This window comes from Microcaecilia unicolor, chromosome 10, assembly GCF_901765095.1.
Source record: "Microcaecilia unicolor chromosome 10, aMicUni1.1, whole genome shotgun sequence".
Classification (NCBI taxonomy): domain Eukaryota; kingdom Metazoa; phylum Chordata; class Amphibia; order Gymnophiona; family Siphonopidae; genus Microcaecilia; species Microcaecilia unicolor.
The window spans coordinates 160,916,068-160,932,949 of record NC_044040.1 but is presented as its reverse complement, the minus strand read 5'-3'; the positions used below and the strand labels follow the sequence as shown (position 1 = coordinate 160,932,949).

The following is a 16,882-nucleotide window of genomic DNA, read 5'->3' as shown; positions in this document are numbered from 1 at the left end:
ATATGTCCTACAAATTGCGATTGGACATCTCTTGTAAGTTTTTATTTCATAAGTAGCATCGTTTGTTTTTTATGTAGTATGTGAGCAGTTTTCCCTGTAGTTGGAAGGAAAATTTAAACTATATACTGTGCTTTATAGAGAGATGATTAGGTTGGATCAAAATGTTCCATCTTTCCAATAAATGAAGTCTGTTTTATACTTTGTTGATAAGTGCATTTTGACCATATAATTATGGTTCGTGTTCTGGCTCAGTTCACTGCCGTTATGGAGAGAATTTCTCCAAATTGTTCTATCCCACTATTCCTGGACAAGTGGGTAGTTATGTCCATCAACCAGCAGGTAGTGGGTAGTTATGTCCATCGACCAGCAGGTGGAGATAGAAAATCCAGAACTGAGCACTACTACCTAGCCACGTGCTAGCCGCTCAGTTCCTCAGTATCTTCTATCTCCAGCAGGTGAATGGACATAACTTCGTTTCGCTGAGTTCCAGTTGGTTTCTCCTGGTCCGGTTGGTGACTGGTTCCAGTTGAATCACACCTGAGTAAATTTAGACATACCTGGTGGTGCTGGGTCCCTGTCTTGCTCCCGCCTAGAGGCCTTTTTCCCTTTTATTTCCCTCCTGTGCAGCAACCAACAACAACAAAAAAAAGACACGTTTCTTCTGGCTGTATCAGAACTGCTCCAGTGTGGCGGTGTCTGTTCTGGCTGGGGAGGTGAGGGGGTTGGAGAGTTCGGGGAGTGCACACCCTGTTTCAGGATCTAGGTAGTGAGTTGGGGATCTGTTAGCAGGCCGTGGTAACAGTCACGCGGTTATTGAAGGGGGGGGGGTGCTCTGCCTACTCCTCCTCCCAAGATACTTCAGCCTAACCTGTTGGACAACCCTTTGGAGGGTTGTTCACCCATCTCTCCGGGGTCAGACGCGGAGTCCACTTCATCGGGGGGGGGGGGGGCTTCGCTCATGGAGCCTTTAGAGCAGGGGGAGCTCTCCTCGGGAGACAGGGATGACCCTCTCAAAAAGATGAATTGGGTGCATTGATTTCGGAGTCCTTATCGGCTCTTCCCATATATGAACCTGGGGGGGGGGGATTCTTCAGGTTCCCAGCAGTCTGGTCCCATGCGGGGGCTTAGGGCCCTCTAATGCGTTCCCGATGCATCCAGATATTCAGGATTTAATCTCTGCAGAGTGGAATACCCCCGAGGTGGGTCTGCAAGTGGGGAGAGCCATGGCCCGTCTCTACCCTTTGGTTCCGGAGGAAAGGGAGAAGTTGGGCTTTCTTAAGGTGGATTCTTTGGTGACAGCGGTCACCAAGAAGACTTCCTTGCCTGTGGAAGGTGAGGTGGCCTTAAAGGATCTTCAGGATAAGAAATTGGAGCAGGCCCTGAAACTGGCCTTTGTGGTGGCTGCCTTGGGCTTGCAGGCTGCGATTTGCAGTTCCTTTGTGGCCTGTGCCTGTCTGCAATGGCATCAAAGGTAGGGGGCCAGGAGTGGCTCGTGGGGGGGCTAGGATGGAGGCAGGTCTTGCTTATCTAGCAGACGCAGTGCATTCGGCCAAAGGCATGTCATTGGCGGTCTCCGCAATGCGACAGTTGTGGCTCCAGGCTTCGCCTTTGGGTTTGAAGGCCCACTCGACTAGGCATGTGGCGATGTTGTGGGCAGAGACGTCTTTGTCTTTGGTAGACATTTGCAGAGCAGCGACGTGGTTGTCATTGTATTCTTTCAGCAAGCATTATAGGGTGGATGTTGCTGCGTGGTCAGATGCGTCCTTTGGTGTGGCGGTCTTAAGAGCAGCAGGGCCGATGTCCCACCCTCGCAGGGATTGCTTTTGAACATCCCACTTGTCCTGGAATAGTGGGATAGAACGTAATGGAAGGAAAAATTAGGTCTTACCTGATCATTTTCTTTCCATTAGTTCTTCACACTATTCCAGGAGCCCTCCCGGTGTTTTCGGCCTATTTTGCTTCTGACTGCCCTGCTCACTGTTCTAGATCCTGTCTGTTTTTGGTTTTTTTTGCCTTGGTTGATTAGTTGCTGTTCATGCATTTAGGTTCGTTTTGTGCTGGCTTATGTACAATACTGAGGAACTGGGCTGCTAGCACGTGGCTAGGTAGTAGTGCTCAGTTCTGGATTTTCCATCTCCTTCTGGTCGATGGACATAACTACCCACTTGTCCTGGAATAGTGTGAAGAACTAATGGAAAGAAAATGATCAGGTAAGACCTAATTTCTTCATATATTTACCCCTTCCCTCCCTCCCTCCCTCCCTCCCCCCCCCCCCCAATTTTATTAAAAAGTTCTTTAAAATAAAAGAATATTGTAGAGTAATGAGATGCATTTGTTAGTAATAGCACATATTGCTTTAAGACACTATTTTGTTTACTGGCAAATTGATTTTGTGGGGGTTTTTTAAGGACATAACTGTGAATTAAGATATACAGTTGGCTTATGCAAGCTAAAACAAGTTCTAAACCTTTGCTAATATGAAAGCACAAAATGAACCAAAAAGATTGAAAGAAAATAGTGGAGAATGAAGTTAAATTACTTTGATTTGAGTATTTTTTTTCTTATTAACTAATTCTATTTTTCATTTATTTCCCTTACAGGTTTAATCTTTGGTGTACATTTAGAATTGCATAAATATAATAAAAACATAAAGCAAACAAGTTCAAAATGAAAATCTTTTTCCACATACATCCCTAGCAGTTGGCCTAGTAGTTGGAAAAAGCCCCTTCTTAGTTTCATGTTTAAATAAACTGAACAGTTATTTGAAAGAATGCTAGCTATGTGTGTCTGTCGAGTGACTAGGGCCTGGCTAGACTTCTGTGGATGGGCGAAAGGTTGGGGGGGGGGGGAATGTCTGCATTGCATTATGAATCAGAGGAAGTTATTGTCTGTACTTCACTGTGGGCTCAGAATATCCTGCCACACATTTTGTTTTTGGCTGGCGTCTGGATTACTCAGTACAGTGTACAGATGTGCAGAGAGCTGTCAGTTTCTGATGCAAGGGACAGAAAGATACATAGCTTTCACTTAAAGATTTTTTGGTCTAGACTGATTTTTTTTTTTTTTGACTTAACAGAAATTTTTTTTGTTTTCTTACAGGAGTGTTCTTTGAAAATATCACTTCCAGAGTACACGGAACAGAAGTAAATCAGTCTGCTTGTCAAGTCATTTGGCTGTGTGTGAAAGTGCTTTCATGAGGTAGCATTAGGCCAAAGTCAACATTTTTCCCTCTGTGAATCTGCAGCCAAGCAATGGGCCAGAAAATCTCAGGGAGTATCAAGTCTGTTGATGTCAGAGAACCCCCATACAGACCCGTCAAACGAGAACTAAGAGGCCCAGATTTTTGCAAACCTGCTCGACTGGACATGCTGCTGGATATGCCTTGTGCCTCCTTAGAAATACAATATAAACATGCTTGGAATAATGAAGATCGATCTTTAAATATTTTTGTAAAGGAAGATGACAAACTAACATTTCACAGGCACCCAGTTGCCCAAAGCACAGATTGCATCCGGGGCAAAGTTGGATACACCAGGGGCTTGCATGTTTGGCAGATTCATTGGCCAACAAGGCAACGAGGAACACATGCTGTGGTTGGTATCTCGACGGCAGAAGCACCATTACATTCTGTAGGATATACATCATTAGTTGGGAGCAATAGTGAATCTTGGGGCTGGGATTTGGGACGCAATAAGCTTTATCACAACTGCAAAAACCAGCCAGGGGTGACATATCCAGCTTTTCTGGAGCCTGATGAATCTTTTGTTCTCCCAGACTCCTTACTGGTGGTTTTGGACATGGATGAAGGAACTCTTAGTTTCATAGTAGATGGACAGTATCTTGGAGTAGCCTTCAGAGGACTGAAAGGGAAAAAACTTTATCCCGTGGTCAGTGCAGTATGGGGACACTGTGAAATAACTATGAGATACATCAATGGACTTGATCGTAAGTGTTACTTGCACTTTTTTCTAATATAAACATATGTCCTTATGTAGGGAATGAAATGCTAATTACTGTGAATTATGCAGTGTTTTGCTTTTTCAGTTTCTTGTTCTGTAGAGTAGTATCAGTGTGCTTACAAGGTTCAAGGTTTCAGCTTTGATATACTGCTTATCATATGAATGCCTAAGAGGTTTTCAAAGCAAAATAACAATTAAAATATTAATTTAGATAGGAAAATAGCAGCTTTGCCATTTGTTTGGTTAATATTTTGATGGTGCAGCTCCTTTCTGCGATCTTCTTATTATAATCACATTATGTGATGGCCTGTATGAAGTATAAGGTCTGTTACCCTGCCAGTCTCGTCCTCGGTGAATTGCTAGAGATGTCTGTTCATGTTTGGCTTCCCCTTGGATTTTGACAAACCATAATGTGATGTTGCAAACCTAGATCTGATTGGATGAAAAATATTAAAAGTTTAGGAGTTGCATATTTCCTGTGTGCTACATAGTAGCAGAATGTATTCTGTCTCCTCTGTGAGAAGAAATGTTCTTGGAACTGGAATGCTTCTCTCCCCCCCCCCCCCCCCCCCAGCTGATTATTCCCACAGGTTGCAAAAGATTGTGTGGGTGGTGGTCAAAAATATGTTTTGGCCTCTGAAGGAGACTCTCTGGATCCCAGCACAACGCATTGTGCCAGTAAATGAAATTCTTAAATTCTCAGCAGTTTAGACAAGCTTTTTTTTTTTAATGGTTTCCTTTATCAGACTAAAAACTAATGGCACAGAAAGAAGTACACATCATGGACATCTGCATTTTATGAGTCACTAGAGAGGACAGCTGTTAAAACTACTTACAGCTAAGGTTGAGATTAGAGTTCTGGATTCGGTATAGATTCTAAACAAAAAAAAAAAAAAGTTAAATTCACTTTGTTTTTTTAATTTTGATTGCATGTGAGTATTTTGGTCACCAAGACTGGGAGACGGTGACTTAAGGAAAGTGCAGAAAATTTTAATTATGTATTTAGCCATAGCATTGTAATGAAAAGAGGTTTAAAACAGGAGCAGATCTTCAGAATACATTATGGTTGACATTCCTTGGTTATCTGCCCAAGAAATAAAGGGAGATGTTGCTCTTTCTAAAGATGTTTTTCTCCCTCCTCACTTCTAGTGTTCTGTTAAGCTTTAAAAAACTGAAATACACAACCTTTGCTGAATGTAATACTTAACAGGTTAAGATTTTCTAGATTTGGTTTGTTTGTGGGTACCTTTAATTTTAGTGTACACAAAACAATTTTATTTCACATTAACCTTAGAATTGTATGCATATTGATTTACTTTGCATGCATTAAAAGTTGCAATGCTTTTTAAAAAAGGTTATTAAAATGCAAGGGTATCTACTAAGTATGCAGTAATATGTTAGTGTGAGGTCTATAGACAATGATTTAACATGTCAGTACGGGTGTCATAATTTTGTAAATGTGTCCCTAAATTAAGAATTTGACCTTTTTATTGGTGAAAGAAATATCTTAAGGGATAGAGTACATTTTCAAAATTACTTATTTTGATTCCTTAACACCAGGATGAATTCTTTGATCCGTTTCTCGTGTTTATGTATGTGTATGTAATATATTTGTCTTTCTCTCTCTCTCAACACACACACACACACACACACACGTATATAAAATATAATATATATATATATATATATATATATATATATATATATATATATATAATGTGTGTGTGCTGAGAGAGAAAGACACAGACATAAATATTTCTTCCCCTTAATTGGTCAGTTAGTTTGAGAGGTTTAAAGATAATCATCATAAAACACACATGAGTTTTAGAAACTGAATTAACTTACTGAGGCTTTCATGTGATTTTTCAGTACTAAATGATACATTTCATGAGATGTTTGACAATACTGATTCTTTTGTTTTAAAACATTCCTTCTACTCCATAATTTGTAACTAGTGGCGTGATTGGGAAAGTGCAGAATAGGCTTTACAGTGATAGTAAAAGGACCCCTAACATCCTAAAGTGTGCTAAGCACACTAAATGTCATGCAGCCCATTGTATTCATATGGCTGCATGATATTTAGGGCTAGATTCTATATATGGCGCCTGAACAATTCATGTAGAAGAAAAAATTACACCTAAATTTTATAGAATAGACTTAAATTTCTATGTGGTAAATAGGCTTGCAGGTGTCTGATATTTAGGTACAGTAGGCATGTTTCTGTTTTTGTTTACTTGGTGTAAATCCCCTAAATTAGGTGCAGATTGGGTATATTCTATAACAACGCATATAGATTTTTGAACCCCCCCTTTTCAATTATGCGACTTAAAATTTAGGCGCAGCACATTATAGAATGCACAGCGAGTTTTGCGTGTAAATCTCAATGCCAATTAGTGCTGATTGCTTGTTAAATCCAATTAACAGTGCCAAAGCTAGTTAACCAATTAAGTTATACGCATCGTTATAGAATATGCTTCGGTTTCTGTGTGGATTTTTAAGTGCCATATATAGAATCTGGGAGTTAGTACATGCTAATTAGTGTGCAAAAAATCTATTAGCGCGTCTTAGTGAAAGGACCCCTTAATTTCTTGTTAAATTCAAAAGTTAAAGCATGCAGTAAATTGGGTTAAAATTGAAACTATTCCAGAAAAGCATTTTTATTCCAAATTTCCTTTCAAGTACACTTCTTTACCTGCAGCAAAAGGGGGCCGGTGCTGGTGTCGGTGCATGTTTTACATGTGTTCCAAGGCCCCCTTTTACCGTAGCTGGTAAAAAGTCTCGTGTTCCTACAGGAAATGGCCAGATGGCAAGTAAAGCACTTGTCGCATGCCATTTATGGAGGTGGGGGGAGCCCTTACCGCCACCCATTGTGGTGACGCTAAGGGCTCTCGCGTTAACTCGGTAAACAGGCAGTACTGCCTGGTACACTCCGGCGCTACAAAAGTAAATTTTTTGTAGTGCCAGAAATGACGACGTGCTAGGGTGGGAAGTCCTGCTGAAATTTTACCCAGATGGGTTTCATAGTTCATTAATTTGACATACCTGAAATCAATTTTTTTTTCTTGGTGGTTTACACTAAATTTTTAAAATACAGTAAAATATTTTGATTAAACTACAAAATATAGAAATTCATTAAATGAAAAACCAAATACATAAAATACAAATGCTAGAAACATGAACCAGAATATAAAAAACAGAACATCTGCATATCTCTATATATAAAAGGCACCACCAACGTTCTAAATGAAGCCTCCAGCCGGAAGTGTGAAGGGGGAGAGATATCCGGTTTCCCCATGAGTGTCTGCCCCACCCTCGCTCTCTCTCTAACACAAACAGTGAAGGAAAACACAGCAAAGCACGAAATCAAATCGCTCTCTCTGTAACAGTGAAGGACTCAGAGGGGGGAGGGGAGAGAGGGCAGAAGCCCTCACTATCTCTGTAACATAAACACAGCACAGCAGGAAACTTAACACTGAAGGACTCGACTCCGAGGGGGGAGGGGACGGAGAGGACAGACAGCACAGGGGAAGGGAGAGAGGGCAGAGGGCAGGGACACACACACTCCTACATGCAGACAGAAGAAAACCTTGCTAGCCCCCATTTCATTTGTATCAGAAATGGGGCTTTTTTTACTAGTATATTCATAAGTTTCCACATCAGAACATTGTCTCCATTAGACTATATGACTATAAACTAAGGGCCCCTTTTGCAAAGCAGTGGTACCTGTACTGCCGCTTTGCTGCATGCCATTCCAGCAGTACTGCCCTTCTCTTGCAGGAGCCTGGCGGTAGTGCCTGCCCCCAACGTGTGACACTTCCATTGTGTTTGGATTATTTTTTTTTTTTTGCACCCGGTTGCCACTGCCCGGTTACCGTCAAGGTAGCACAAGAACCCTTACTGCCTCCTTAAATAGGTGGCAGTAAGGGTTCCCCCAGAAAATGGCCCCTTGACAAGTGTTTCACTTACCACAGAGCTATTTCTGCCCTCAGCCTAGAATTTCCTTTTTCCAGGTGGCGGTAAATGGGGGGCCTCAGCACATAGCAAACCCATGGGCCAACGCTACCGGAGGTCCCCTTTTACTGCTGCTTGGTAAAAGGGGCCCTAAAATAGCAAAAGTTTATGTAAATCCTAAGCTTATTCAAATATGTAGATTATACTGAAATTACCTTATGCTATATTGAAATATGTTAAATCGAAGCATTTATATAAAACTCTACTTTTTTGTTGTTGTGGAAAACCAACTGTAGTGGAGGGGTGGTGGACTTTGGTCCTGGGGAACTGAGGAACTGAGTTTGATTCCCGGCACAGGCAGCTCCTTGTGACACTTAACCCTCCATTGCCTGCCACATTGAGCCTGCCCTGAGTGGGAAAGTGCGGGGTACAAATGTAATAAAAATAAAAATAAAAAAAATTCCTGATTTTCAGACACTATAATTGAGAGCCTGTAATAAGAAGATGGAACCAATGCAGAAGATGGGATTTTTGAATGTTAACTAGGCCCCCCAGAGGCTTATTGCTTCAGATACTATGAATAATAACTTTATAGAGGAGTGTCTTGGTTTGCCTCTCTCCCTAGATGTGTGTTATGTGATATAGATCTGCGAATGGACCAAGTGATGCAGGGACTATCGCTACTGAGAAATTCCTTGTCCTGATGTCCACAGGTCTTGGCTCTGTATAATAACAATTATCCATTATTTTGAGGCTCAAGTCCATCTCCTTTTGCAATGCACCTGATGTCTGTCAACTTTGGAAGGGGACAGATAAGCCTAGCAAAGAAGGGTGTCAAAAGAAAGTGGGGTTGTGGGGGGTAAGGTTATTCTACAGTTCCAGGGAGAGGAATATGAATATAAACCCCCATACTGGGTCACACCAAAGGTCCATGAGTCTCAGTATCTTGTTTCCAATAGTAGCCAATAATGTTTGTGGTTGTTTACAGGGAGCAGAGTAGGAGATAGAATAGGGTTGGCACTTCTGTGTACTTAATTAAATGCACACATGAGAATATGGTGCTCATTTTCAAAACACATGGGCATCTCAAAATGCCCCACACAAAGGTCCATCTATCAGAAACTTTCAAATCATTTTTTTTTTTTTTTTAAGAGGCAGAATTTGGACATATTACACTGCAGTTCATCCAAATAGCAAGGGGATGTGTTGTGGGCATATTTAGGGCAGGACTAGGAAGGGCCCAAATTTAAAATGGCCAACAGCAATAATCAAATAGGAAGAAATGTCCAAGTCAGAAAATGGGTGTTCTAAGTTTAGACCCATTTCAATATTGTCCATGATATAAAAAGTTGCCCTGATTTGAGTAGCTAACCATTGGAGGAGATTAAAGTATGATCCCTCCTTAATCTCCAGTGTTACTGTCACCCTCCTCACACCTGAAAGTGGCACTGGAAAAGGAAAATAGGCTCCCTGACAATGTCAGGTATGGGCATTTTGAACACAGCAGCAAGCAGGTTTGAAGGATTGCCTAGTGGTCAGTGCAGTGGACTTGTAAACCAGGGTTCCCAGGTTCAAATCCCACTTCAACTCTGTTTTACCTTTAAATTGTGATCCTTCCACAAGCAAAGACACCTTCTGTACCTAAATATTAGACACCTGCAAGCCTGAGGGCTATTGAGGTGGTGCATAGTAAGTATTTCTGTCCTTGTCTCTGGAGGACTCACAATGTAAGATGGAGTTGCAGTGGAATATGAACCTGGGTGCCCTGGATCAAAGTACACTGCTGCACTCTGCTCTTCAGGGACATCTTTGTACAAATGCTGCCAGACAGACGTCCTTGTCCCTGTTTTTTTGGCGTTTTCGACATTCTCATTTATTTTTGAACAGGAAACCCCAATGTGTGTTTTTTTTTTTTTTTTGTCCTGTTCAAAAATGAGTGAGGGAGATTTTTGTTTTAGGGGGACGACAACGATGTTATGATCGGGCATCCCAATTTTGACTTGGACATTCTTTTGAAACTGCCCCACCACATTTCTCAGCGTGTACATAAACACAATAATGCCTGCCATTTTAAAGAACTACATTTCAGCAAGTTTCGGCAAAAAAGTTATTTTAGTTTTTGGCCATGTTTTGGTTTCGACTGAAAATGACCCTTTGTTTTTGGTGGAAGCAAAAAATGTGTGCTTTGTCCCATTTGTCTCCCTGGTGGTCTAAGGGTGTAGTTGGAGCAGGAGTGATCCCCATTTACTGCTGCCCATTCCAGCTCTGCTCTCAAAATGGCTGCCATAACTGGGTCATCGCTCCTGCCCTGACTACACCATTAGACCACCAGGGATTGTAAGGTAGTCCGGGGGGAGGGGCTACCCTTTATAGTTTCTTCTTTTTGTACTGCAGTTGCAAGTAATGGAGTTATGATCTTGCACAATAGTTTAGTAAATAGAATCCGCCAAATGTTTTTGATACAAAATGTTTAGTAGAAATTCAAGCCTGCAAATTTGAGATGGTATCTTCGCTATGGAGTTAGGACATCAGTTGTCACTCCTAATATGGTGCAGTGTCAGCCACTGTAAAAGCCCTGTGGCTTTTAGTTTTTCATTGGTTGCGGTCTATGTGTGGAGGCTATTTTGCTTGGAGATAAAATAGTCTGTGATTATTTAGATTATATTCTGTTTTAGATGCTGTGGGTTTAACAGAGGGATACAGACTGCATGCTCTGATCCACCCCCCCCCCCCCCCCCCCCAAATCCTCACTGTTTCATAATCATACAACCAAACTGAGTTTTAGGTTTTAGCTTTGGCCGAAAATGGATGAATTTAGGCTGCAGTTCCGGTTTCAGCCGGCCTCTACCTGACTTGTAGCAGGTGTAAAACTGTGTGCCTACTTTGGCACATAGGTGCATATATGTTACCTTTTATAAAAATAATAAAAAGACGACAAAATTATACTCAACGAAGAAAAAATGCAAGGCTTCGTTTGCATTGTCTCTAAATAAAATAATAAAGTAAAATTGAAACTAAACCATTTCAGAGAATGCAGTGCTTTATGCAGGTGTCGGTGTATAAAACTGGAAGGCTTTTATTTAGAGGGTGGTAGTTTTTTTTTTTTTTTTCTCCTCCACAACAGCAGCTGTTCTTTGGTAACTGGTAACATTGGGTAATCAGAGGACAGTGGAGTTACTACTCCTATATTCATGCTTCTTGATTCTTTAATTGTCACACTGCTTAGCCAAAAGTCACATCAGCAGGTTAGAGGGATACCTTGTTTGGCTTGCTCTTTGAACTGCTTAATTACTGCTTCTGCAGGACTGCATTAGAAACAGAATAACCTCATTGTTTTGATTTGACAGATCATATGTCCTCTCCCCCCCCCCCCCCCCCCCCCCCCCCCCCCCCGTTAACAATGACTAGTAGGCACCATGTTTATTTAATCACAGTTACCATACTTTAGACCATAAGTTTCAAAGCCCTGTTGCCAATTAACTTTTACTGGTGTTGTATACATTGCTTAACATTGGAGACTAAAGTTTTCTCTTCAGATCCCCAAACCACCTCCATGTATGCAGTGTTCCTTAAGTTTTTTTTTCTTAGATTCTGTTTGGCATAGTTTATATGGCTTAGCTTCCTTAAAATCCTCCCATAGGGGAGTAGCCTAATGGTTAGGGCAGTAGACTGAGAATCTGGGGAACTAGGTTTAATTCCAACTGCAGCTCATTGTGATTCTGGTTAAGTCTTGTAACCCTCCATTACCCTCCAGGTGCAAAAAAGATTGAGCCCACTAGGGACAGAAAAAGTACCTGTATATAATAATGTAAACCACTTTGTACCACAGAGAGGCAGTATATCAAATGCCATTACCCTTATCCTTTCAAGATGATCTTCCCATTCCTTAGCGCAGGCAGCAGATCCAGGAACTGGTGGGTTGTGTCCATCTAGCAGCAGGTGGAGATAGAGATTACAAGCTGAAGTGAGTGATACTGGACGACAGCCCCTCCATCAACCAGTATATCTCTATCTCCAGCAGGTGTGGACAATGTCTCAACAGTTCCTGGATTGTTCGAGACTGGGCCTACTACTGGGTTAACTTTGGCCAGTTGAGTCTAGGGGTATCTGGCCACTTGGAGCCATCCTTAGGAGCATACCTCTCTAGGCCCCTGCCTCACCCCGTGTCCCCTTGCCTCCCTGCAGGTGTTTTCTGGCTGTTCCCTTCCTCACTAATTAAAAAAAAAAAGGCAGTAGAGGGGGAACCTCCCCTCCCCCCCCACTTTAATGAGCTAGGCAGTAGCAGGAACTATGCACACAGTGAGTTTCCTGGACAGTTTCTCGCCGAAGTGAGTTTGTTAACCTGCTGAGCCTGTTTGGCAGCAGGTCTGTGTTGGGAGGTGTTTGGTGCCCGAGTCACCTTTTGTTGGTGAGTGCTTGTGTTTCTGTTTCTCTTCCTGCAGTGAGACTTGTGGTAATGGCAGCAGAAGTGGTGAAACGGTTTTCCCGCTGTGGCAGCCGGCATTCTGCAAAGGGACTGGGCTTGGAGGGCTGTTCAGACTTTGAAGGGAGACCGTGCTTTGGCTCTGGAGGCATTTCTGACCTGTGTTGATGGGGTTGGTACGCATGCCATTTTGTCTCTTTCCTCCAATGCGGCTCACTCCTGTCAACTGATGGCAGCTTCAGAGCTGATGCATAGTTTGGTGGAGGTTGCAGCCCTTCCTGCGGACCTTCATTCTCTGTCTTTTGCAGCTGCTTCGGGGTCTTCTGAAGGGGGGGGTGGGGCTGGGGAGGCCCAGAATTTGTCCTCCTGTATCAGGCCTATATGTTAAAAAAAAAAAAAAAAAAAAGGCTTTTCCTCAGTCCCAGCTTCAGCCTTCTACTAGTGCATCAGAGTTCTTCAGCGCAGTTTCCCACTTCCTTCCTGAGGACCCTACTCTAAAGAGGAGGCAAATCACCTCTCTTTCGGAGGTGGCATCATTGGGTCCCAGTACCCCTTCCCCTTCGCTTGATGCATTCTCTGGGCATAGCAATGCTAAGATGGTCAACACGAGAGAGCCTTCTAAGGCGTTTCCCGTGCACAAGGCCATCCGGGAGCTTATCTGAACTCAGTGATCAGACCTTGACGAGACCCTCAAGGTTTCTAGAGCTATATCTTGCCTTTATCCAATGGTCTTGGACCAGGCGGAGAAGTTTGTTCTTCCTTCTGTGAACACTATAACAGCAGTTACCAAAAAGACTACACTTCCTGTGGAAGGGGGTAGAAGTACAAGCTTGAAACTGTCTGCGTATTTTCTACCAGAAAAAAAAAGAAATCAAAGGAACTGATGTCTCTAGGGTTCTGACATGCATCATTGCCTGCTTCAATAAAAATGCTTTAAAAATTTTTGTCTTAAAGACCACTGGAATAATTGTGTATAAGTGGTCTAATGTCCACTGTTCCATGCTAGTCCTGTAAATTGGTCCCAGGTACCTTTTTCCCCACATGATATATGAATACGCCAATATACACATTCTGGTCTGATGTCTGGAAGATGATTTCAGATATTTTACATAATATATTTATAGCCTTTAAAATTGTGATTAGGAAATTCTAAGGATTTCCAAACTCCCTTGATAACGCTGATAATTTTGTTTTTACTTTTTGGTTTCAATGGCATTAAAATTTGAATAATCATTGGAAAGATAACTCATTAAAGGCCGCCTTTACAAAACCGTGCTAGTGATTCCCACTCGGCAATGCGGACGAAGCCCATTCAAAGTCAATAGGCTTTATCAGTGTTGCCAGCGTGGTTTGGTAAGAGGCCCTAAGTGCAGTAATGTGGTGGAATTGCATGTGTGTTTTTTAGGAAATGTGAGCAAATTCTAGAACTTAAATATCCAGCTCATAATTGTTTTGATTAAAAGTGGAAGAAACTGGAAAATTATATCGATATCAAACTCACAGTATTTATTTTTTTAAATCTTATTTTCTGTTTAATAATAATAAAAGAACTTAGGCCACTGTGAACAGGAAAAAAAAAGGTGAGTGGAACTCCAAGCGGTTATTCGTATAAAAAGGATATTAACGTCTACTTTTACTGAACTGGCAGACCTTTTCATTTAAAAATGGAATGTCAGAGTGCCAAAAGATGACTGCTCCTCTTGTCTGTTTCTTCCAGTGCAAATAGACCCTTTATTTATTTTTATTTTTTTTAATGCACCAACTCTTAAGCTGCTTGTGATGTTTCACTTCCCCCCCTATTTAAGAGATTTGCTGCTTTGTCCTAGTTTCAGCCAGAGTGAGTACTTCTGCTTGAGATTTGGCATTTAAAATTTGAAGTTTTTGTAATGAGGAACACCAAATGCATTACTCAATCTCCGTGCTGAAGATTTGGCAAGCCTGCAGAACTGGAATGTACTCAGCACCCAGTACTTGGGCTGTAACACACATGACATAAGTAATTATGCTGCTTGAAAAATTGAGCAAGAGCAAAATTCCTGTTCAATCGCAAAATATACTACTTAAGTTACTATTTATTCTCCAATAGCTATGTACAAATGAGTTTTTAACCCTTCTAGGTAACAAAAACATGTTACAAGAAAACAACTATAATGCGAACAGCTGGGATTCTCCAGGAACTCTCCAGTCCCTTATCTTCCTTCACACAATTTGAGGTGACAAGTCAACTTTTTTTTAAATTTCTTAGCTGCAGGCACACCTCAGACTAGTTTCTGAGGCAATTTACAATTCAGCTATCAGTGTAAATAAACTTTCAGCCACTCCTCCAACCTGCCCCCTCTTCCAAATTGAACAGATTTGGATAACACTGGCTGAAGCTTTATTTAACACACAGCAAACTCAAACTAGCCAAATCATGCAGGGGAACTCTGACTTAGTCAAAGGGTTATGGATTTGATATACAAGCCTCTCTGTGAGGTGGCCAAAGTGGTTCACATTTATTATATGCATGTACTTTCTCTGTCCCTAGTGGGCTCATGAGTTTGTACCTGGGGCAATGGAGGGTTAAGTGACTTGTCTAGGGTCACAAGGAGCTGCAGTGGGAATTGAACCCAGTTCCCCAGGTTCTTAGTCCACTACACTAACCATTAGGCTGCTAATCCACTCTTCAAGGTGGCTACTCTTGGCTAATCCACTGCTTTAGACACCATCCTGCAGAGCACTGCCACGATCTGGGTTCCCACCATGCCCCAATTGGCTGTAATTCATTCGGGATGCCTTCCATCACACCTTTCTGATACTGAAGACAGCATGCAGGTTGTAGTAAATGGCTCATTGGGTCAATGTTCTGCTGCCATCTGGGTAACACAAATTCATAATGTCCTAAATAAGTAAAGGCTTGGGTAAGAACATAAGAATAGCCATACTGGGTCAGACCAATGGTCCTAGTAGCCCAGTATCCTGTTTCCAACAGTGGTCAATCCAGGTCACAAGTACCAGAACCCATATAGTAGCAACGTTCCATGCTACCAATCTCATGGCAAGCAGTGGCTTCCCCATGTCTGTTTCAATAGCAGACAATGGACTTTTCCTCCAGGAACTTGTCCAAATCTTTTTTAAACCCAGATATACTAAACTGCTATTGCTACATCTTCCAGCAAAGAGTTCCAGAGCTTAACTATTCATTAAGTGAAAATGTTTCCTTTTTAAAAGTATTTCCATGTAACTTCATTGAGTGTCCCTTAATCTTTGTACTTTTTGAAGGAGTGAAACCTCAATTTCTTTCTACCTATTCTATACCGCTTAGGATTTTGTAGACCTCAATCACCTCAATCAGATCTCTCCTCAGCCATCCCTTTTCCATGCTGAAGAGCCTTAATCTCTTTAGCCTTTCCTTATAAGAGAGGAGTTGCATCCCCTTTATCATTTTCATCACTCTTCTTTGAGCCTTTTCTAATTCTTCTATCTTTTTTTTTTTTTTTTTTAATTCAGCGACAAGAACTGAACCAAATACTCTAGGTGAGATCACACCATGAAATGATAGAGGCATTATAGTATTCTCTTATTTGCTATCCCTTTCCTAATAATTCCTAGAATCCTGTTTCCTTTTTTGCCCACCACTGTACACCAGGCAGAAGACATCAGTGTATTATCTGCAATGAAAGGTAGATCTTTTTCTTGGGTGTTGACCCACAAAGTGGATTCTAGTATCAGGGAACTATGATTTGGATTGTTCTTCCCAATGTGCATCACTTTGCATTTATTCACATTAAATTTCGTCTGCCATTTATTTATAACACAGTTTATAGACCGCTCTATCTAATATTCTGGACAGTTTACAAAAATACCATCAATAATAAACTCTTAAAAAACAATTTCTCCAATACAAAATAAACTTATTAAAACAAAACTAACTTATAGGTCCCTCCCCCCCCCCCCCCCCCCCCCCCCCCCATTAAGTAACATCACCCATTAGCCTGAGGGAAGAAAATAGGCCTTGAGCAATTTTCTAAGTTGCAAATAGTTTTAAACCTTTCTTAATTCAATGGGTAACTCATTCCATAGATGGGAAACTTTAATATAAAAGGTTTTAGATTAATGTTCTTCTCTCTCCCCCCCCCCCCCCCCCCTCCATAGGCTCTCTACTCAGCAGATTAGCATGCAGAAAACCAGAGTATAGAACATCACTATGAAGACTTGAACCAAATTATTTTTAAATGAAATCAAACAAAGGGAAATAACTTAGTTATGTGCTAGACAAAAGTCTCTGCCTTGCAGAACTGGGACTCTGTTCCAGCTCACCCTGTATACAAGGGGAGCCAGGAGTAAATGCTGTAAAACCTGGTTATTTACAGTAGCTTGAAAAGGTAGTATGCAACAGGTACAGCAAAGTCAGTTTACAGTTCTTAGAAATCCATGCTGCAAACACACTCAGCCCCAAAATAGGAAGGGACATTCTACAGCCTACATACGCAGGAACAAGAGGCCAACCAATAGGAAAAGCCTCACAAGACCTAGGGAACATGGACAGGTGCTCTGGAAGAGCTTCTCA

The 16,882-nt window shown here is 41.6% G+C and overlaps 1 protein-coding gene across 9 annotated transcripts in view; it reads left to right on the top strand.

Moving 5' to 3' along the window:
• SPSB4 (splA/ryanodine receptor domain and SOCS box containing 4) overlaps positions 1 to 16,882 on the top strand; it is a 226,757-nt gene that overhangs the window by 81,279 nt on the left and 128,596 nt on the right. For all 9 annotated transcript variants that reach the window (XM_030216659.1, XM_030216656.1, XM_030216662.1 and 6 more), the window contains exon 2: positions 3,100 to 3,945. In XM_030216659.1, coding sequence (XP_030072519.1) covers positions 3,252 to 3,945 — 694 coding nt within the window. In that variant the 5' untranslated portion in view covers positions 3,100 to 3,251. The remainder of the gene's footprint in view (positions 1 to 3,099; positions 3,946 to 16,882) is intronic.